The following is a 22,285-nucleotide window of genomic DNA, read 5'->3' on the forward strand; positions in this document are numbered from 1 at the left end:
AGGAAAGCAAACGTTTCTTGTCAAATTTCCACTGTCGAGTTGAAGATCAAGAGGCCATGAGAGGAGGTTGGACTAAATGCTTTTTGGCTACAAGTGTGTGTGACATGTTTCTTTGTTCTACTAATGGGACACAGGAGGAGATTGGTGAAAGGAAACACACATTTCCTGGAGGGCGGCGGTATGACGCGCGTAAGCGTTGTCTGATGCGCTCTGTGCGGGAGTGTGACATCAGCACGGAACTGCGGCCAACAAAAGCACACACACACTCACACACAGAACACTGAGGGGTCACAGAAGGAAGGACATCCCTTCCCGTAACTACCCCCACACGCCACCCCATGATCTGTGCTGACTACTTTCTCGAGTTCGCCTTTCATGCTTCCAACTTGTGCTGCTGCCTCTGCTCTCTGATTGCGCAAAAACAAATGTTTTATTTCAGGCTTTTCTGCCGCAAAATTGCACCTGTATAAAACAGAATAAAGGCAAGTAACATTTTGCAAAGGAGTTTCTCCAATAAGATTCAGCAATTGGATGCTTCATGTTACAATCAATCTGCTCTCAATTTGAAACAAAAAATAGTTTGCTCCTTTTACGGCACGGGTGTCAAACTACAGTCTTAACGCTGCTTTACATTGCTCAGCTTTACTACTTTGTCATGTTGCTTCACTTTATGATTTCAGATCAATATTGGTATCGGACTATTGTATCTGAAGTGAAAAAGTTGCATAGGGTCACCCCTTCAGAAAATGGATGGACGAATGTCTGATCACAAAAATCTTTTCAATAAACTTTATTTCTGTCCCATGTCCCCCCCATACAATACATACAAAAAGTGTGAGCAGATTTGGAACATTTCCTTGTGTCAAGACCCCACATATACACAATAAATTAAAAAAAAAAAATCATAAATAAAAAATAAATTAACACGACATGTGCCTAGAAAATAAAAGACGTTTCTTAATTGGCAGACTTGCTTCCGCAACATCTCTGAAAACACGACACTTGTACGAGACACTTTGCATTCCGGGTCACAGCTTTTGAAGATACAACTCCTGGGTCGTGAACGCAAATGTAAACTGACGAGGGTCACAGTACGACGAGTACAGCGTTTTCTTCTTGCTGGGGATTATACATCGATGAGAGCGGGTTCATTTTAAAAGCTTATACCAGGTAGTGACAGTGTAGCGCCGTTGGCCGTGCTTTTTTAACTTAGTGCGCAAAAAAAAAAAAAAAAGCACACGCCAAACCGTGACAAAGCCGTCACAAAACCGTGACATTCACAAAAGAGGCTTGTTATTGCACTATACAGACATCCCTCAGAAAGGCACTTTTCACCCCCTCCCTCCTTCCCTCCCTCGTCTCCTCTCCTCCGTTCAATTCCCGGACTGGCTGTGTCTTACCAGAACATGTGGGCGCGCACGTGTGTCGATTTAAAACCCATTACTAAAATCACACAAGGAAAAAAAAAAAAAAAAGGCCTTTTGGAATTAAAATCAAATAAAACCAGTGAATGTTAAAAAAAAACAAAAACAAAAATGTGCATGATGGTGTCCCTCCCATAGCCCCCTTAAGACCTCCGTGCATCACGTCAGTGAAGTCCAAATATGGCCAGGAATGTCAAGTGTGCATGTGAGGTAAATAAAGATCATAGCGTGACCGCTTGCTGGCTCATATTTTTTTCTTTAACGGAAACCAAACAAAAACCAAAGAGCGCATCCGTGTCCACAAAGTCAGGCAGCGGCGGAGAGAAGAAAAAGAAATGGGTCCACCATGTGTTCTGCTCATATGACCCACGAGGACCACACGTTCTGTTCTAACTTCATCTAATAAGAGGCGCAAAGCGGCAGGCTCCATTGGCACCATGCAACCAGGAAGTAGAATTGGTGCTTGGGTTTTATATATATTTATATATATATATGTGTGTATGTTTTTAGGCATCTATCATGGAGTGTCCAATCATTAGACATCGTCAAAAAACTTTGGACAGGCACAAACCTTGGAGGCCAACGCGTCATATGATCAAATCTGCAGGGATATCATATCATCAGCAGCCTGGGTCGGTCTAGTCCACCTGGGCCGAGAGGTCCGTTGCGGCGCTGCGAAAAACGCTCGTCGAGCCTCCGGCGTCACAGTTAAGCAGTCTTTCCTTTGCGACTTTGCCGTCTTGTCAGGCGTCGGCGTGGTGCTGCAGGAGATGCAGCACGTATCTGAGGCGGTGCCGCAGCTCCGCCGTGCAGCCCAGCTCGCTCAGCATGCTCAGGAGGTACGTGCAAGAGACGCGCTCGCGGCTGATGTAGGTCAGCAGGTACGAGTCCGACGACTTGGACAGGATGATCTTGGTGTGGTCTGTGTAGAAGTTCACCTGGGTGGAAAGAAGAGGAACGGCGCAAGGTAAGATACCATCCTGCCCAAATTGCATTTTCATAAAATACACACTGTAATTCCCCAAATATAGGACGCACCCTTAATTTTAGGGTGCGATTCTGGTATTTTCTATGTTATTGTGTATAAGAATAGACAACAATGTAAAAACTATTAATCTGCCAAAAATAATGGTTAGTTGCCACCCTGCACTGCTATTATCAGAATAAAACCGCGCTAACAAGGAATAGCGAATGTAGAAGTGAGGCAGATATGACTTTCTAAACAGCACGCGTGCAAATAATTGCGTCTCCGGAGTGCCCGCAAACCCAGAGTGAGAAATTTCAATCCCTTTGCAGGCCGACGGTTGAAACGGCTCCTGCTGCGGAGGGCGTCTCGGTTCACCGCAAGTCTCCAATAACACTCAAAATCAAAGTAAGTAGCTTCAAGAGTTGCTAAATTTAGCCACAGAGTTGGCAACACCGAGAAGCTGCTCATTTTATTCCCGTCGTCATAACCAAAGGCGTACTTGACATTTGCGTGAGGCGGGACGGCCCCTTCCCAGAAAACCAAATGAATCCAACCTGTGACAAGTAGAGGCGATAACTCAGGGGTCCCCAAGCTTTTTATCACCACGGACCGGGGGAGGGAGACGGCCAATATAAAAATCACATATCAGCTCACCAACAAAGGCTGTCAGTCTCTCAACTTAAATATCAAACATACCAGTAACTCATGTATATCTTACTAATGTACGCAAATAACATTAAATCAATCATAACAATTAAAAATACAATTCTTTGATACAAAATGCCAATCAGATGCAAATGAATACTTATCAATGCTAAACCTTCCATAACACATACCAAAGTGAAATACCGCAAAAAAATGAACAATACATACATGGAAGCACAATATAACAAGCTAACATTAGCTAGCATGTTATCCACAGTGACAAGTTGTCAGATCAACAAACAAACAACCTCATTTTGGGCAAGTTATCAAAAACGACAAGATTCTTACAAAGACCGTACAACTTACGGGCACCGGTAGGCCACATTTCACAGAAAGACACAACAACATGTGTGTCACTGACAACCCTTCCTACCTCACTACAAAATGTAATACCAACAGCGGCCAGAGGCGGCGCCAAAAAACAAAGATCAGGCTAAACAAAGAACGACTCGGCGAACCGTTAAAGGATAAACTACAGTAAATCAGTTCCAAAACATCATTAATTCGGGTGCGACCCGGTATCAGTTGATCCACGGACCGGTTGGGAACCTCTGCGATAACTCATTCACTGCCATTGATGACAATAGACGTCAAAAACCATTTCAACTGGGTTGGCGACGAATGAATTAAAAGGTGACAATTTTTGTACGCCGAACAAAGTCAGCCAATCTTACAATTATTTTCCACTTGACAGTTTGACTTTAAGTTGGTTTCGAAACGTTGCCACGGATACTAACCTGAAGCGTTCCGTTGTTGAAGAGCATGACGAGGGCGTGGTCCGTTTTGACCCACTGCAGCAGCAGAGGTGGAGGACCCGCGACTTGTTCGTGACAGTGAATATCGCCGCCCTGTCGGTCAACAAAACGGGTCAAAGGTGACTAACCTGTGGCAAAGATGCACTTTTATTATCCCCCGCCCTCCGGTTGCTCATACCTCCATGAGATTTTGCTCCATGTAGTTGGCCATAAGCTCCACAATCTGTTTCTGGCTGCGAAGCTGCTCCGGTAGCGAATTAGCAGAGAAGCTAAAGTGCTTGTTGTTGGTCAAGCAGTAGTGGACCGTTCTGCGTGAGCATAAAGTCAAACCGTAAATGATTGCATTTGTTGACTCTAAACTCATTCAATCCATTTTTTGAGAGTCATTCCATCCCACAGACATACATACTTTTATGTTTTTTTTCTGGCAATAATTGATCACTTTGGGCAATTTAGTACGAAAGCAATCAATTGTTTGAGGTAATTAGGTACTACAATTACTAATATTAAAATATGGAAAAACTATCATTAATTACCTGGAACTGAATGTCTTGACTGCTGAAAATTGTAAACGTACATCTTTGGGAAGGAATGACTCTTAAAAAACGCTTTGCACTCACTTGCGTTGGTCACACAGGCTGAGGTGCGTTCCCTCATTGAAGAGCACGCCGATGCTTTGGTCTGACAGCTGGTAGCCAAAACCGTATTTGTTGGAATAGTCCACCCATTTGGTGACCCACAGGAAGGACTGGGGCCTGGACAGGCACGGGGGGTTTCTTGCTGCTGAAATTGGAAAAAGACAGAAATTTGACTTTTAAAGCGCTCAGACGAGCAGAGGGTGCAACCGCTCCGCCCGCGAAACACGAGGACGCTCACCTGCGGGCATGACGGCCAAACAGCCATTGAGAACCTTCATGGCCGAGTCGGCCACGACGGACGGAGTGATCACGTCTTCGCATGCTGGCGGGTCAAAAATCGGTCCGTTAAAAGCAGCGCATCAGAAGTGGACTGTTGTGGAATAATTCGTATAACGTGCGCCTACGTTCGGAGCTGCTGGCCATGGTGCCCTTGAAGGAGCGCGAGATGGACTTCCTGGATTCCTCCTCAGCGGGCGTCTGCTCCAGAGGAACAGAGCTGACCAGCTGACCGCTGGGCACCTGCCGAATGCGCGCCGAAATTAGGAGGATTGCCACTGTAAATGTAGTTCTAGAGATACTGCTACAAATGTAGTTATGAAGTTTAATCAATCAGCACCTGGCCAGAATAAGTCTTCCCACAAATGCGGAAAAGAAATGCCATGACGGGAACACTTTCAAATTGAGAGCCAATTAATTGCAGCATGAACCATCTCATTTCTAAATCATGTTGCCGCGACTCCTTTGCAAAACATTGTTTGCTTTTACTATTTTAAATCTATAAGGCTGCGCGATACCATTAGCCGTGCAATTTCCAGGAAGATTAAACAAAAACAAAACACACACACTATTATTCACTGTCGTGTACGTAAAATTGACCATGTGAATGTGCAGACTGTCTGATAAATTCAGGAATGGACACGCATCGCTCTAAGAAAAGTATATCAAAATAGACCGTCCAAAATATCCGCTATTAATCCTGAAGCGGGAGGAGAAAATAGCCGCACCTCATTCGGGCCGACGGTTTTGTAGCTGATCTGGCGGTTGATGGAGCACTTGACGATGCCGGACACCAGCTTGGAAATATCTTTGTCCTCCTTCTCCTCGCAAGGCGCCTTCTCCACTGCAACAGCATGAGTCACACCCACAAAATTAAAACTTGGAAAAAAAAGCGCCGCACACTTGCGCTTATCAAGCGAGCGTTCCCATGAGAAAGAAGACGACGAGCGGCGTATAATTACCCGACTGGCATGCAAATGAGGGCGACGATTTAGTGGCGCTCACCTTTTGCTCTTTTCTTGCCGAAGAGGCTCTTGGCCACTTTGGTGAAGAATTTCTTGGCCGGGCTTGGGGGGTGCAGCTCGGGCACCATGACGCAGCTGTTGGGGGGAAGTTTGTCCGGGGTAAAACCCTGCGGGGGGAGCCCATCAACAACATTTTAATCTCTCGTCAGCCCGCCATTTCAGCTACAGGGGGGCGTGGCGCAGTAAGTGCAAACGACAAGTTTTATATTGGGGGAATTATGGTAACTTATCCGCTTCCGGCCCGGGGGGGGGGGGGGGGGGGGGGGAGTCTACTGCCATCAACGGTGCAACAAACTTGAACGTGAATTACTTTGGTGAAGAATTCATGGTTGAGAATTTGATCCAGGGTGAGTCTGTCGCCGGGGTTTTTCTGCAGGATGCTTGAGATGAGTTTCTGAGCGGCGAGGGAGAGCCCCGAGGGCAAGTTGTAGCGCACTTCCTTGATGCATTTGTACGTCTCTTTCAGGTCCAGCGTCTCAAAGGGGGGAGTGCCGCACATTAGCGTGTACCTGAACCAGGTGAAAAGCCAGGTAAGGAAACGCGCCAGGGCTGCCCAGACATGCAGACCCAACGGTCCAAAGACACCCTTAGCAAATGAACGTGTTTAACCCTTTGTGGAAATTTGGACCCAAATTGGGCTTTCAGTCGTTTTTGTTGCGTGAAATCAAAGGAAAGAAAAAAAAATGGGAGGCTAAAATATTGCATAGATTGGGACGGCATATTGAAAGCTGTCATGTTTTGACAATCCATGCAATATGTTTTTTTTTCTTTTAATATCCATCGAAAATATGAAAAAGCCTGAGCTGGGTCAAAATTTCCCTCAGCAGTTAATAACATCCACATTGCGCCTTGAATCGCAAAATCTGTAAAAATGTTAACGTGCAACTGTCGGAGAATTTCCGCTGACACTGGTACGCAAGGGAAGGAACATGAACCGTATGTACGCTAGCAGCAACAAAACAATCAGATATCATGCATCAAAAACATCAAAAAAGCCTGAGTTGGGTCCAAATTTCCCTCAGGGGTTCATTTGATTTGGATAAATATACAATATGTATAGTTTGGGTTGTAAAGCTTGTTTCCAATATAGCAAGCTAGCATTAGACGTTTTTTTTGCCACATATGAAGTTCAGGCTGTAGTTTTGACACCTGTGGATCGAGCACGTTACGTCCTCATTTCGCAATGTTCGTGTTCCGGCTCGCTCAGGACGACGTCAGCCGTCGCCTTGCCGCGCTCTAATGATTTCAAGGCCGCCAAGCCCCAAAGGGCGACACGGACGCGCCGGCCAGACTTACATGACGCATCCCAGGGACCAAACGTCCGACTCGGTACCGTGACCCTGCCTGTTGAGCACCTCGGGGGCCAAGTAGTTGGGGGTTCCACAGATGGTCCTAAGAGGGACAGACGGAAGTTTCAAACATTCCGAGCACCGCCTTCGGCAAAACTATGTGGGTGCCGCGTCGACGCGGCAACGGAACAGAGTTTTTGGAAACAGGTTTAGGTGGCTCGTCGAGAAAAGTCGCATGACTGCGCGCGTTACACAACAAAAACATGCCAAGCGTGCAATGGCTTGTAGTAAACGGAACAACTTGAACTCCAAGATTTGCCATCAATTTGGAACCGCGACATCGTGAACAAGCACTCGGGTGTGCTATCTGGGCCTTAAAAAGCAGTACGATTTAGAATACCTGCAGAAACCCTGGTAAAAAAAAAAATGGCTGCCTCAGACAATAAAGCCAAATTCATCGAAGCCATTTGTGGAGTATGAAATAATCAGTCCTGAAAAGGAAGTCTGAGGTTGTGGCCCTACTTTTTCCTCTGCTCAACAGTCTCCAGCTTGGCGGCCAGGCCAAAGTCTCCCAGTCGCAGTTCCATGTTCTCATTCACAAAGAAGTTGCCTGGAAAAGACAAAAGGCAATTCAACATACTGTAAGCCAATATTAGTAGGAATATTGTTAGGGTTAGTAGAAACCCTTGGTTTAGACCATGCACCCATACAAAAGTGGGTCTTATATTTGGAGGAATTACAGTGTTTGTTTTGTGATTATTGAGGACCCCCTTGAAAACCAGATGTTCCATCTTGACCGGGAAAGCCTCCCCCCACCTCCCCACCCCCCCCAAACTCGGCATTCCGCAGCCCGCTCGGTCAAAGTCACAGCAGATACTTTGGATGCTTTCATGCACGTTTGCAACATTCCCATCATAACAGCCCGCCCCCCCCTTACCTAGTTTGAGATCTCTGTGCAGGATGCCTCTGCTATGGAGGTACTTGAGGCCTGATATGATCTGCCTGAGGTAATATCGCACTTCGGGCTCCGTCAGCGTGTGTCTCGCCTTCCAAATGTGCGCCAGCGACTGCGGGGGGGGGGCAGACAGAGGGAGAAGGGGGCGCAATGAGCCAACCTCCGTAAGCTTCAGAAAGACGCCAAGTCCTCCTCACCTTGCGGCTGCAGAGCTCGAGAAAAATATAAATGTTGTCGCGGTCCTCAAAATGGTGCGAGAACTTGACCACGTGCTTGTGCGAGAGGGTTTTGTGCAGCTCGATCTCGTTGGTGATCTGTGGCGGAAAGGACGCCGTGAGCCGTCTCGTTCGCCTCGCTCAAAAACCTGCGCCCGTACCTTCTCCCTCTGGTGCGGTTTGGACACCCTGCTCTGCGGAATCACCTTGACGGCGAACATTTTGTGGCTCGACAGGTCCGTCATTTCGTAGCATCGCGCGAAGCCGCCCTGGGGACCGACAAGGCAAGGGATTAGATCGGCTCTGATTTCAACTCTAAATTCCCATCAATGACTCAAGACAGCACTGCGGACCACTGAGCACTTTTCTACCGAGGCAATAATGAAGTGTCCAAACCATAAGTCAGACGGGGAAAAGTGAAATGTGCGCAGATTTTCACACATCTAGCTTTTGTGGCAAAAATCTTTCTGCTGTGAAGCACTTTTTTTATTTAATATATTTCAGCAAGGCTATATATTGCAGCCTCTGCAAGAGGCTTCAGATTTTTTTATTTTAATCCAGGGAGCATATACAATGCCGAATATTTTGAATCGAAGAAATAATTACTACTGCAGTTTTGCAGTGTAAAGTGTAATTGCGCATCCATGGCACCAGGTGGTGGTGTGGCATGCTCATTGTCCAAGTCTGTGCAGGACTTAGAAACTTCTGAAATTTTAGTCACTTTTATTCATGATTGTGATTTAGATGAATAAAATCCATGTTATACCTTATACTTAATTTTTTTAAGATATTGGTGCTCATGTGTTGATGTTCCAGATCCGTTTACATGCATTTTTTTTTATTTTATATTTTTTTTCAGCATCAAACAGATCAGGTGGTCAGCAATGTTTCTAGTTTAAATAAGCAAGTTTTATAGCAGCAAAGATATGTCAGTTCAAAAACAAAAACAACTAATAGAGTAGTTTTATAACCCTAAATCACAGGTGTCGAAATCCAGTCCTGGAGGGCTGGTATCCTGCATGTTTTCCAAAGCTCTCTCTCAAACACCACTGATTCAAATAATTAGGATCGTTTTCAAGCTCCTGCGGCGCTTGCTCATAAGCTCCTCGTTTGAATGAGGCGCGCCGGGGAGAGAAAAACGGAAAACATGCAGGATACCGACCCTCCAGGACTGGAGTTCCACACCTATGCTCAAATAGGATTGCGATTTTGATCTTAGACCTATGGCATTTCCTAATACATACTCAACATGGATTGGTGCAGGAGTCACCTTCTGTTGGTCACCCTCAGCTTTGATGATGACATGGCTGCTTCAACGTCAAATTGCATCTACACTATTTTTGTTTTTTTAAGTAGGGAGATTTTTTTCAGGCTGCTGCATCAGGAGCGTCATTTGCATGCATCTGATTGGGGGGGGGGGGGGGGGGGGATGGACGATGTCAGGCAGGGAGAAGATGAAGGCCGGTTTGCTGCATTTTCATTAAGCGTGAAAGTGATGTGGCTCTGCGGCATCTCGCAGCACACGCATGACTTGGCAAGCCATGACGCGCAACATGTTGGGGGGAGAGAAAAAAACGTTTGGCTGCAGCTTTTAAAAAATCGAGCGAATTTTGCATCCGACGTGTGTCGGCAAAAACCTTTTTTTTTTTTTTGCACACCTTGCTTGACTGATTAATCACACCCGCAGCAGCCGCGTAATTCTGCACACGGGTAAACATGCTAACGACACACGAACACGTCAAATGCAATTTTTTGTTTGTTATCCAAGTACCTTTCCCAAAAGCTTCCCTTTGCTGTACGAGCGTCCCGTTCTGGAGTCGGTCACCACCTGCGCCAGCTCGGCTTTGCCGGACTCTGATTTGGAGCGGCCGGCTTTGGAACCCGGAGCAGCGGCGGCTTCGCCTGCGACCTTCTTGCTTAAATCCGCATTCATGGCGTGGCACGACACGCGAGGCGCCGCCGTCAAGCAGCCCACATCCATTTAAGGTGACGTCACGCAACACACTCACACAAACACGATCACGTTATATTCCTTGTTGGGAGTGAAAATGTGGTGCTCGTGTCGCGGAACGTCCGCTTCAGTCCGTTGAATCCATCTGGTTTGTCAGGACCGATCGCCCCAACGTGGTTATATATAATCTTAGTGACGTCACTGGGTTGGGGCGGGGTTAGGCGGAGACAGTCCAGACATGCTAATCAAAAAAAGGAAGGAAAAAAAGTGAATGGAAAGAAGCGGTGTTTCTTCGCCACCTCGCGGTTCGGTTTTTGCGGTGTCACTCAAGCTAGGATTTTTAATTACGGCCACAAATTTTTGTATTGTAGGTTTTCGTCGCTACTTGTCGTCCTTCCAAAACATGCCATTCAAAAAAAGCTATTTTATTTTTCTGTCCATCCATTTTCTCTTGCCGCTTATTGTTTTATTGGTAGCTGGTATCCAGCTCATTTATGTATATACAACAATTCTCCTTGTCAGATTTTTTTTATTGAGGATCTGATAATTGTTAACAATTTTGCTTTTTTATTTTTTAAAAAAAGTTGCAAACATAAAAAGCATGGTTATAAAATGCATACAAGTACCAAGGTAATGAATTCTCTTGACTTTATTAGTATGACAGGAAATTTCAAGTGGGAGTGGCACTGAGAAGCAGAGTAAATCTCCCGTAATAGCCCTCTATATCTATCAATCTTAATGTTTATTTCCTCCATAAATTTCCACTACGGTCTCTCAAACGCCGCCCACGTGTATGCGTGTTGAAGGCTGATCAGATCACTGCTGCCATCTGGCGGACAAAGGTTTCATGGCGGATTTTAATTTAGCCTCAATTTACGATACTTTTGGAGGTTACGAAGCACAAAAGCAAGCCGCACGGCGCAAAGAAGCGCAATCATTTACTATCGTGAATCGCTTTGCGTGTATGAATTATTTGTGTTTCTTATTAAAATTATCTGCTGTATCGATGACATTGCTTTTTAAAACGTATGATTGTCGGGAAACTTGACTCAACACTACCACCTGCCGGTAGAATGTGCACCCTGCAAGCTGACAACAACGTAGGGATGATGAAGTTGTTTGTGATTAGACAGGATAAAAAGAAAAAAACAAGCCAAAATGGTGTTTTAGAATTGTATTCGTGAGAACGGTACGAATAACTGCAACGGTATGCTCGAACAATCTTCCAAATAGATAAACAGCGAAACATGAAATATGCATCCAGACTAAACGGAAATGTTTGGTGTACAAACAAAAAATGCAGGCGACCTTTGGATGCTGTTAAACTTCTCAGTTTACATGATCTACTTTTGAAATGGAAACTAACTAAAGGCCCAGATTGGCGAGCACTCATGTCACATTTTTAATATCAGGTCCAATTTGATGTTGCGTATCATATACAATCATGCATTTCTCAATGTCTGGTTTTGGTCCAAAACATGTACAAACACGGGAAAAAACTTTGAGGAAGTTCATGCAATTGTTTAATTTGATAGAAAAAAAAAGGTCACCGACAGGACACAGAAATGAAGTTATTTCAAATGGTAATTTTCTGGCTTTAAAAACCACAAGAAATCAAGAAAAAAAAATATGATGCGCATGTCAACTTGCTTTGCCAAAACTAACGCATCAGATATGCAGATCCGTATTCACAAATGAGTAGAAAAAAAAAATCACGCAGAGTTGTAAAAGATGGAAAAACATTTAAATCGAGCCATATTTTTCCCCCCTCTACAAAAAGTAGCCGTCCCGACGAGCACTTTTTTTTCCTTGACTTCCTGTCGTTTTTCTTGAAGCCAGAATGTTGCCATTTTGAAAAGACTGGGCTCATTTTTTTTCCTCCTACAAAACGAAACATCTGCATGAAGTGACTGGCAAGCGCATCATTTCGACCCGTGCTGGTCGTAGAGCTTTCGTATTTGTAGCAGGTGGCGGAAGTACTCTTAGCGCTTCAAAAATCCATCATGGAGTCTTCTCCCCGAATCTTCTTTTCCTGCGATTCCGACCAGGCCTTGTTGATGGTTCTCTTCATCTCGTCGTCGCCCTCCGTGTAGATCTTCTTCAACATGCTCATGAGGCCCTCGCTGGGGTCGGCGTTGTCGTCCACCTTGGGCTTGCTGCTCACCGCGGCGGACGGACGCCACGTTAGTTGCATTCCAAATCATCCCAAAAGCATTTTTTTTTGTTTTTTTTTTCACATCAGGCAGCGACTTACTCTTTCTCCTTGGACTGTTTTTCCACTGTGGTGAGGCAGTCCCACTTCTTGCTCGCCTGTTTCTTGCACATGATCACGACCATGTCGGTTTTTATCTAACGATTAAAAAAAAACATATATAATAGGCTTTTCGGGTTTAATATTCATTATGTGATATACTGTGTTTTCCGCAAAAGCTTTGAATTTTCTCCAGCGCATAAACTGTCAGTTTTCATTTTTGGGGGAACAACAAACATATGTAAATTCCGCAATTTTGTACCCCTGCTTTCAGTTATATATGTATTTTTTTGTAATTATAACACCCTGAATTTTGATATTCTAAATATGCTCCAATTTGGAAGCAATTCATATGGGAACAGGGTAGCAAAAAAAAAAAAGAAAATTAACACAGATAGTGTTTTTAAATCAACATAAGAATATATTTGAAGGTTTTGGTTGCAATTTGATGAAAAAAAAAGTTTAATATTGTATTCAATCATAAATCTAATCTTTGAAACTTGGTATTGCAATGCAATGGAATAGCAAGTGTCACCTTGGTGCTGCTGTTGTGCTCATCAATGGGATACAAGAGATTGAGAACGGTCATCTGGTGATTCTTCCCGTCCAGCTCCTTGACCAGCACGGAAAACGACCTGCACCGAATGCGTCACAACATCCACATCGGTTAATTGGCAAAATAATGACACGGGCCGTCCTATTGCTTTTTTTTGGTAATACATAGCGCATGACGCCTTTTCTGTATCGCCCTATATCACGATACACTTTGAAGACAAAATACCCAGCACTCGTGGTTGGTGGGAGACTACGTCTCAAATTTAAGTCGCCGCGGCGACAGCAGGACTACGAGAAGGAGACCCGGTTACGTACGTGCCACCGACCTTTCAGAAAAAGTGACTTCCACTTTGTCCTCTGGAATCTTGTGCACGTCTTTCAAGGTCAGGTAGATTTTCACAAACTTCTCCGACTGGTCCCACGCTGCACGGGATGGGAACATGCGTCGGGCGCTTGGAGACGGAAAGCGAGGGGAGCCCCGAGGAACGCGCCTTACCGTAATTGGTGATCTTGACCGTGTAGGCGCCCCTGGAGGACGGCGCCGCCGCGTCCGCCTGCCTGCGGGCCTGTTGCTCTTTCTGTTGACGTTTGGCGGCCAGCTCGTTCTGCACCTTGGTCCGCTCTTGCTTGAGCAGCTCCTGCACCCTCTTCCTCTCCGCCTTCTCCAGGAGAGAGGACAGCTCCAGCAAGTCCGCCTCCAACTGGTTCATCTGAGACCATTCGCATTTGACCACATTTTCATCTTTTGCTTGGTCCGTGATTCTTTTCTACCCTCAACCGAACTGACCACTATGGAGGAGAATTGGAATAGAAATCCTATCGAGTAATCAATCCACTTGTTCTGAAACTAAGGTGAACAGGGTTCCTAATAGATGAACACATTTGAGTTGATTCCACTGTTAAAAGTTAGCCCTGACACATGTTTGTACGTATATCCGAGTCGAATCTGCTCGTCGATGACGAAAATACAAAACAAATACAAACTTCGAAGGCCGATCGCTCGAATGCACTTTCGCATTCTAGCTTCTTCTAGAACGTTCTACACGTAAAAAGTCGTCCTAAACTCCGCAAATACCCGTTGGCAAAAAGTTGTTGTTTTTTTCTTTTTATGGGGACTACTTCACACATGTTGTAGATATCCCGTGAAGGTAATTAAAACGTTATAGTGGGAAGAGTCACACAAACACTTGTATTGATAGTGAAACCCACAACGAGCAAACAAAGAGCAGCACGGACAATAATAATAATATACAAGAAATGCAAATGTGTTCCGCACAAGAATATAGAAACGAAGTAGGTATTCTCGTACAATGTAATTTAGTTAGCATACGTAGCATTACTTTCGTTATAACCGTAAGGGGCACGCTGGTTGAGTAAATGCTTAAAAGCGTGCGTATCTCCCTTATGCATGCTTTGACTGGGTGAGTTTGGAACGTACGTACGTACCTGCTCTGTTAGATCCATTTAAAGATTTGATGCTCGAGTTTCTTTTTGAGGGGAGATTTGTTTACAGACGCTAACTTGTGCGTAGCAAGTCCGCTAGTCATGTGCGTCCGGCCGGGTCCATTCCGTCATTCCTTAGTCGCCTTCTTCGATGCAGAATTCAGCGGCACCCGACGACAAGCTCATTGCGCTGCTGCCATCAAACGGATCAACGTGGCATTACAGCCAGTTAGCGCAATGACTTACTGAATAAAATACACGATGAGCACCAACTACAAATGTAGTTTCAAACAATGACAACAAAATAAGACCAAAGATAAAGCATTAGAAAAGTTGTAAGCGCGACTTTAAAACTTCCCCAGCACAATTTCATTTAAAGTAGCTTTTGCTAACACCGAAAACGTTTAGCGCTTCTAGACAAAATGGCAGACAAATGAAAAAAAACACAAAAAAATCTTCATATAACACAAGCATGAATGTACAGATGTGTTTATTAACAATAATATCTCGCTCCCCGCCAAATATGCCGTCATGTGCAGTATGTTTGGGGCGCTCTCTTCCGCAGGAATTTCAGAATAAAAACAAACTTTTTGGCAGGACAAGTAAAGGGTCAGAGAGAGTCTCGGCGTCCGAGGTCCGGGGTCACCACCTGGCTCGGATCACGCCCGACAATTGATTGTGGTCGGCCAGGTGACGGAAGACGATGCGGCTGAGGCGCCACCTGCGCTTGACGCCCCGCGGCCGGGACGTCATCACGCAGCGGTTCCGTATCCTCACCGGGCACGAGTCTCGCGGCAACGCCGCGATTTCTTTATCGGCCAACTCCTGCAAGAAATTTGAAATTCATTTGAAGTGTCCACTTTTAAAAAGAATGAACTTAATCAGTTCCAAAACATCCTTATTGGCCTGTGCAGTCTTTTACCAATTGATCCACAGACCGGCTATTTGGGACCTCTCCTTTTTTTTTTCTTCCTTTAAACCTTGTCCCATTGCATACCTGTAGATCTTTTGGTAAGATGGTATTCTTCCTCAGTGCGTTGATCCTCAGCCGCTCGTCCGCGTAATCAAAGGCCATCTGTCTTCTTTTGACATCTCTCAGCATCCTCCAGTTGACGTAGTAACCTCTTGCTTGCTCCACAGCTCCCCAGCAGATCCTCAGCGCCTGCGCAGTGGCCACATCAACATTGAGTACGCCGCGACATGTTCGCCACAAATTCCAGAGTTTCTGCTAAGAACCATCATTTTCTAACGGTATGCAATACTAAAAAGAAGTCTAAAGACTTTCGAATGCATTTTTTTCTTGAAATATTATAGCTTTATTGAAAATTGCGTCCGAAAGCGTGAGCTAGTCGTTTAGCGCTAGTTATTATCGCATGTGTAGAAAATACAACAGCACATTCAAACGAAGAAAAAAATCGAAATGTTACTTTTAACCTCAATAGTTGTAAGTATAATACCTGCTTGGGAGCGCAGAAATTGTTGTAAAGGGCACCGATGCCCAGTCGGGCAGCAACAACAGCCGCCATGTTGAATTGAATCGCCTGCGCCAGATGCTGAGTCGAGCCGGCTACAGCTCATCGTCGCCCCCTTTTGACGAGGAATGCGAATGAACAGCTTTAAAGATGGACGAAACAGTCTACTTTTTTTTTCTTCTTCAGTAACAAATCTAGTAAAATATGTGCTGTTTTCTATTACTTCTCCCTGTTTAGGAGAAAAAAATGTCGCCAAGTAGACTATACTTTTTTGGATCGGCTATACATGAGCCCAGCACATTTATGGCAGTAGGAATTTAGCATAGTAACACCTTCAAAAACATCCTTAGACTAGGAATAGCAGTGTTTTTGCCACATTTGAGTTTGAAAGCATCGTCCCAAAATGCACAGGCTATTTCAAAAGATATATTTTCAAACGTTAACTATATGTGGAATTTTAGTTTTACTAAGACTAACAGCTGAAATTCATTTATAATATCACAGGGGCACCCTGTCTCTTCATGGCACCTTTTCCCCTTCCCAAAGACCTCTTACTCATTTCACTTATTTGTGAGTGAAGTTTTGGCTCTCAAATGACCGAAACGAATCCGGTCAGTTTTCAAAATAAAATAGCTCTAGACTCGGACAATACATGAAGCGGAAATAGTTTGTTATTTGGGGTTCGGCCCATGCAACGCAGAGGTCAAAATCGAAGCATTTACATGGTGATGAAGTTCTTTTCTTTTTTCGTCCCTCAAAAATGAAAACTGGCGGTTTTGTGCACTGTATAAGGCGCAGCGGACGAACAGGCGCTTTGTCTTTAATGTGCGCCTTATAGTGCGGAAATACGGTAGAAGTAAAGCTAGCAAGTACACATGAAGCCAAGTTGAACCGTAGCGCTTTACCATATGTGCGCCGTGCTTCTTTAAGTGTGTCCAATCTGATAAAGGCTGAATAAATCCAAGTTATAAATACACAGGGGGGAAAAAAAAGATGGAACGATTTCTTTCTGTTTCTATGGAGCCTTTGTGACATGTAGTCCAGCTCCCGCTGAGAGCAAAATGCAAACGGGAGCCACAAGGTCAAATAAATAGCTTTTCCCGCCTGAAGATCTTGTGGGCTGAACGATTTTCGAGTCTTCAAATGACGCATTGTTCTGCGCCGCCCATGAATGTCACGGCACAGCCAAAAAAATTAGCACGCCACGCTATTTTCAAATAAATCAGCCATAGTCCAACCATTCGGACGTCAACTCCATCAAACGCTTAGGGGAGAAATGTGCAGGGTTTTTTTTTTTTCTTCACAGTTTTTTAATATAGTTTCCACATGTCTTAATACATGTCCGTGACTTGAAAACCAGGTCATTAATCGAAGGTGCGCCTTATAATCAAGCCGCTCCAACTTATAAATAAGGTAAAAATACGGTAAATACAAAAAATACGGTATACACTCGCTTGCTTTTAATAAGCTGATTTTTTTCTTCTTCTACTCATGCATCGGCTTAAAAGTGAGCAGTTTTTTGCACAGTTGTTCGATAAATTCAAACGATATATAAAAGTTTGTATTGTACTTTCGAAAATACGTGAGCCGTCCATCCAACAAAACTGAGTTGCACCTTCAAGCAAGACACATTTGTTCTAGCGTAACCGAATCACACTACAGTACAAAGTGCTAAATGCTAACATTAGCTCCAAAAAATGTCAGCAAGCCACAGGGGGCTTTCTGGCTGAGTAAGAAAAAAATGAGGCGGCTCAGCCGAATTTCTTCGGCCGCTCAATTCGCCGCACGTGAAAATGGAAACGTCCTCAAAATACCTTCAAATATTAGCTATGTTGTCTTTATCACAGTATCAAATGTTCTGCAGCTGCCTGGTGAATCCACACACACACACGCGCGCGCACACACACACAGACGCTGAGTCAGCGGCGGCGGCCACGTGGACGTCCATCTGACGCAGCTGATTACGAGCGAGCCCACTGACCCGCCTGCTTTCCACACCTCAGGAATGTCTCCATTATCTGGACTTTGGGGGACAAAGGGGGACCTCTCTAGGACTGCTGCACAAACATGCAACTAATCCAATTGCGAGATCTACTTAAAGTATCGCTGACTTCCTCATTTTATTTTTAACACATTTTGGGGCTCTGGACAGTAAGACAATGCTATGTGCAAACTAACCTACTCAAAATATTTTTCGACACAAATGTGGTTCTCAAATGGGGGTACAGTTTGTCCCTGGGTGGGCATGAAGGCAGAAAATCTCATTGATACTTTTTTTTTGCCGTTGCAGGGAAAAATACAAGCCAGTTTTTGATGGTTTTCAAATAAAGAAGAAATTAATTGGAACATGCGGCAATAAAATTCCATTTTAACTGGACATTTTTTATGCGGAGCAGTCTTTCTCAAATGGGAGTACGTGCACCCCTGGGGATATGTGAAGATGCTTCAATGGGGATGTGAGATTTTAACAGGAGTCAGAAAATCGAATTTAATGTTTTGTTTTGTTTTTAGATGCTTGACAGGAAAAATAAGTTTTTCTTTAAAGCAGGTCATAAAGCCACATACAGTAATTTGTGTGTGTTTTTTTTTTCAAATTGAAAACAAATTAATGGAAAAATAAAGCAATAAAATTCAATTTTACCCGGACTAAAGCGCTGCTCCTCTATCCATATAAGCCATTGATAACGCGTACCCTTTTAGTGTTCATTACGGCACTTCATGTTTCACAGATATCAGCAAATTTTAATTTTAGCAACAGTACCGTTTTCATTGAAGCTCAACATCAAGCATCTTCACGTGTGATTCTTTTTCAAATGAAGAACAAATGAATTAGAACATGAAGCAATCCAATTCCCTTTCAACAGCTTGTTGTTGGTTCTCAAAGGGAGGTACGTGTACCCCCGGCGTACATTACGGCACCTCTGGTGGCGTGCCAAACTTTAAAGGGTATCAGCAAATCCAATTCCGTGCTTTTGAATGTCATGGTAGCAACTATACTTTATTCTTCAGTTTTTATAATCTGGTCGACTTCAATATCAGGGATATCCTTTACGACGGATGTCATTTTATGAGTATTTTTTACGCGTCATATATTTTTATACGCTGGTATCTGGAAAATGGTGTATTCTTAATACTGCAGGGACTGTTTGATGACGCTGGCGTCGATTCCCAATTTGGTCCGTCTGCATGTTTCTACATGGAGTCTTGCGGGTCCACTGAAGTGGATTTCTCTTGTGCTCTGCCAAGGGCAACATTTCCAGACAAGCGCAAAAGTCCGCTCCTAAGATTTATGGGATGCCGCCGCGTTTCTGTGAATTCGATACTGTTTTATTCAAGCGTGCGCGCCGTGAAATGGTAAGAGAACGGGCCTTATTTTTTTCCCCCTTTTTAGTTCATTGAAAAATAGCAGCTCCTAAAACCCTCAATGAATATTACACTACAAAAATGCATCAAAAACAGTTACAAATCCATATTATAATTAATTAGTGCATAATAATGAAAAATATTGTGAAGAATAATAATTAAAAAAAAGCCTCCTAGACTCATTTAATGAATCATAAGATTTGTAGCGGGTGACAATTTGAGTGCAGCTCACTTGTTTGCCTTGAGATGGCGCTGGTGTGTTGGGGACGAGTGCAAAGAGGGACGCCTTTTTAGGACGTTTGATTTGTACATCTTTATTTGACATTTACAGTGATCCTAGCGCTGGTGTCATATGGCAACAATGCGGCCTTTGCTATCTTGAATTTTCTCTCTTACTAGAGACGATACTTCTTTCGCCCAAGCGTTTCGTAAGCTGAATATTTCGTAACAAGAGGCGTTTGTAAGTAGAGGCGGCACAAAGAAAGCGTCCCATCTGTGATTGTACTTTGCAAAAGGGACCACCGACTCTGCAATGCTCAGGCTTTATGAACACAACTTTGGCGAGCCAAAAGAAAGCGCAAGTGGAATTCCAGATGCGCTTTCACAATGCTGACATTCTGTCAGATAGCGATCACGCTAAGGTCAAAAGCCGGCTACCCATTTTTTTTTCTCAGATGTTGAAAATGTGAGTGATGCCACTCTTGACTTGAAAAAAGTTATGTTTTCTGCCCGCCCATCCATCCATCCATCCATCCATCCATCCATCCATCCATCCATCCATCCATCCATCCATCCATCCATCTAAAAACGTTATAAAAACAGAGTTGGGTTCAAATATCCCCTAGGGATATACTACTACTAATATGAATCATAATAATAATTGTCCCCCTGTTTACTAACGTTTGGCCCGAGTGTCTTGATTAGATACTGGTGATAGCTTGCATGTTTGTTGATGGAGCAGCTGAGCACACTCAAGGAACAATTCAGCAATTCGGTCTCCATCTTGTCTCCGTCCTCCGTTGCGACGTCTCACCCATATTAAGAAGATTCAAAATAAAACGCCTCTGAGGCATTCAGCAGATGTAAACACGTCAAATCGTTTCCCGCACTAAATGTAATCATGTCGTTTCCATGTAAACATGCGGAAAAGTCTTTTTTTCTCCCCCCCGCGTGTTCCAAAGGATGGAAATAAGTTGATAATGTAATGATGTGATGTTTGTTAGCGGAATAACCTGCAGACAAAGCAGGCGGGAGGCTCTCAAAGGTCTCTTTTCATGCGGCGGCGCTATTTGGAGTCGTCTGTCGCTTCTCATTTTGCGTCAAGTAGCGTGGACGCCAATTCGGCTTCGCAGTGAATAAACTGCTTCCAGATACGCGAGGAGGCAAACGTGCAATCAGAGCAATGGGATTTCAAGTAGACTCTACAAACAGTACCTTAGATTTCGCACTATAAACCGCACAGGATGCGATGAGCTACACCAACAAAGAATGAACAGAAAATGGGTTTTTGTCATGAATACAATGCATGGGATTATCAAATGCAGATTGTAATTTTGAACACAGAAAGATGTTAGGTGAAAGTTTTTGAAACGTTTTGCTCACAGCAGCATCATGCCTTCAAGATAGACTGAACTAAGAAATAAGAACAGCACCAATGCATTTTTTAACATATATTTTGAATTGTTAGAATACTGCACAGACACAACAGTAACATGCCTGTTTGCGTTTCCTAGTGGACGGTGCCCCCTGGTGGCGAGTAAAATAGTAGTTCAAAATCAATACTCAGTCATGTTCTTCTCTCTTCCTGTATTTAGGGAGGTTGCCCCCTGGTGGCTAGTAAAATAAATAAAAATAAAGAAACCTTTAGCTAAGCCACACTGCCACTGCCATAAACTGCAAAATTTAAAGTAATTTCTGTATAGTAAAATGCTGCTTCCATAAGAAACTTTGGTCCCCCCCAAGGAAAAAAAAAATGGAATTTTCCTTCTATTTTTACTCGACGAGGCTCCACCGGTCCCAGTACTTTGCCCACATGGCACCTTTGCAACATGACAGGCGACGCCAAAGCACCCGGCGACGTGATATCGAGACGCTCCCGGCAAACAAAAGAGTCCTAAACAATGGCGTGATATCCGACCGTGACACTTTTGGCAGGAGCGCCGATTTGTCCCGTTAATTAACGGCGCCTCACCCGAGACGCCCAAATTCATTTGGTAAACAACAGCTGGGCCTCGGCGAGGAAGACGCTTTGCGGCGCTGCGCGGCAGCAACGGAGCCATTTATCTTGGCCGGGTGGCACAGGGAACGGACGGAAAGCTCCGCGGCAGGTGTGCCGGAGCGCTCCGCCAAAGTTTGCGTGGAAAACAGGAGGCCGGCCTGACAGGAAGCTTTACTCTTTCATCCATCATCTAGCTGTATTGTGATTCATCATACTGGCAGTGTTCCGCACCTTTTCAACATTCGTGGGGGAACTCTCAACAGGGGTGTTGGTGTGCGTGCTTAACACAGCATTTGAATTTAGCTAGCTAGCTAAATTACTTATTCTTTCATTCTGTCTGTCTATCTATCTATCTATCTATCTATCTATCTATCTATCTATCTATCTATCTATCTATCTATCTATCTATCTATCTATCTATCTATCTATCTATCTATCTATCTATCTATCTATCTATCTATCTTAGATAGCTTGCTAGCTAGCTAACGAGCTAGCTTATCCATCTATCTATCTATCTATCTATCTATCTATCTATCTATCTATCTATCTATCTATCTATCTATCTATCTATCTATCTATCTATCTATCTATCTATCTATCTATCTATCTATCTATCTATCTATCTATCATAGAAAGCTTGCTAGCTAGCTAACAAGCTAGCTTATCTATCTATCTATCCATCCATCCATCCATCCATCCATCCATCCATCCATCCATCCATCATAGATAGCTTGCTAGCTAGCTAACGAGCTACGAGCTATGGAATACTTTGTCACGTCCCGT

The 22,285-nt window shown here is 44.0% G+C and overlaps 3 protein-coding genes across 3 annotated transcripts; all 3 read right to left on the minus strand.

Annotated features, from left to right (window-relative positions):
* Positions 1 to 775: 775 nt before the first annotated feature.
* plk3 (polo-like kinase 3 (Drosophila)) lies at positions 776 to 10,340 on the minus strand. Its single transcript, XM_088429857.1, has 15 exons — positions 10,021 to 10,340; positions 8,411 to 8,518; positions 8,232 to 8,348; positions 8,017 to 8,146; positions 7,602 to 7,689; positions 7,087 to 7,182; positions 6,101 to 6,299; positions 5,771 to 5,897; positions 5,494 to 5,609; positions 4,894 to 5,008; positions 4,728 to 4,811; positions 4,472 to 4,634; positions 4,030 to 4,159; positions 3,834 to 3,944; positions 776 to 2,362 (listed from the first exon to the last, which is right to left on the minus strand). Exons 1-15 carry the CDS (start codon positions 10,228 to 10,230, stop codon positions 2,168 to 2,170), a joined length of 1,989 nt encoding a protein of 662 aa, XP_088285983.1. The 5' UTR covers positions 10,231 to 10,340; the 3' UTR covers positions 776 to 2,167.
* Positions 10,341 to 11,359: 1,019 nt separating this feature from the next.
* On the minus strand, positions 11,360 to 14,601 carry cacybp (calcyclin binding protein). The gene is made up of 6 exons (XM_088430470.1): positions 14,453 to 14,601; positions 13,503 to 13,716; positions 13,333 to 13,429; positions 12,987 to 13,086; positions 12,455 to 12,549; positions 11,360 to 12,356 (listed from the first exon to the last, which is right to left on the minus strand). The coding sequence occupies exons 1-6, from the start codon at positions 14,468 to 14,470 to the stop codon at positions 12,191 to 12,193; spliced, it is 690 nt and encodes a 229-aa protein (XP_088286596.1). The 5' UTR covers positions 14,471 to 14,601; the 3' UTR covers positions 11,360 to 12,190.
* A 321-nt stretch (positions 14,602 to 14,922) lies between these two features.
* Positions 14,923 to 15,993, minus strand: mrps14 (mitochondrial ribosomal protein S14). Its single transcript, XM_088429872.1, has 3 exons — positions 15,907 to 15,993; positions 15,447 to 15,611; positions 14,923 to 15,274 (listed from the first exon to the last, which is right to left on the minus strand). The coding sequence occupies exons 1-3, from the start codon at positions 15,973 to 15,975 to the stop codon at positions 15,092 to 15,094; spliced, it is 417 nt and encodes a 138-aa protein (XP_088285998.1). The 5' UTR covers positions 15,976 to 15,993; the 3' UTR covers positions 14,923 to 15,091.
* Positions 15,994 to 22,285: the final 6,292 nt, after the last annotated feature.

This window comes from Hippichthys cyanospilos, chromosome 12 (assembly GCF_059441005.1).
Source record: "Hippichthys cyanospilos isolate Australia breed blue-spotted pipefish chromosome 12, RoL_Hcya_1.0, whole genome shotgun sequence".
Classification (NCBI taxonomy): Eukaryota; Metazoa; Chordata; class Actinopteri; order Syngnathiformes; family Syngnathidae; genus Hippichthys; species Hippichthys cyanospilos.

What these genes read in the sequence shown, in the direction of transcription:
- cacybp (XM_088430470.1), bottom strand. An exon ending in GAAGTCACTTTTTCTGAAAG is followed by an intron (nt 13,087 to 13,332) that starts GTCGGTGGCACG and finishes CATTCGGTGCAG; the next exon opens with GTCGTTTTCCGTGCTGGTCA. An exon ending in AGCACAACAGCAGCACCAAG is followed by an intron (nt 12,550 to 12,986) that starts GTGACACTTGCT and finishes TTTAATCGTTAG; the next exon opens with ATAAAAACCGACATGGTCGT.
- plk3 (XM_088429857.1), bottom strand. Translation starts at nt 10,230, where the DNA reads ATGGATGTGGGCTGCTTGACGGCGGCGCCTCGCGTGTCGTGCCACGCC. An exon ending in AAGGGAAGCTTTTGGGAAAG is followed by an intron (nt 8,519 to 10,020) that starts GTACTTGGATAA and finishes GTCGGTCCCCAG; the next exon opens with GGCGGCTTCGCGCGATGCTA. An exon ending in AAACCGTCGGCCCGAATGAG is followed by an intron (nt 5,009 to 5,493) that starts GTGCGGCTATTT and finishes CGCATTCGGCAG; the next exon opens with GTGCCCAGCGGTCAGCTGGT.
- mrps14 (XM_088429872.1), bottom strand. Translation starts at nt 15,975, where the DNA reads ATGGCGGCTGTTGTTGCTGCCCGACTGGGCATCGGTGCCCTTTACAAC. An exon ending in ATTTCTGCGCTCCCAAGCAG is followed by an intron (nt 15,612 to 15,906) that starts GTATTATACTTA and finishes GCCACTGCGCAG; the next exon opens with GCGCTGAGGATCTGCTGGGG. An exon ending in TCTTACCAAAAGATCTACAG is followed by an intron (nt 15,275 to 15,446) that starts GTATGCAATGGG and finishes AATTTCTTGCAG; the next exon opens with GAGTTGGCCGATAAAGAAAT.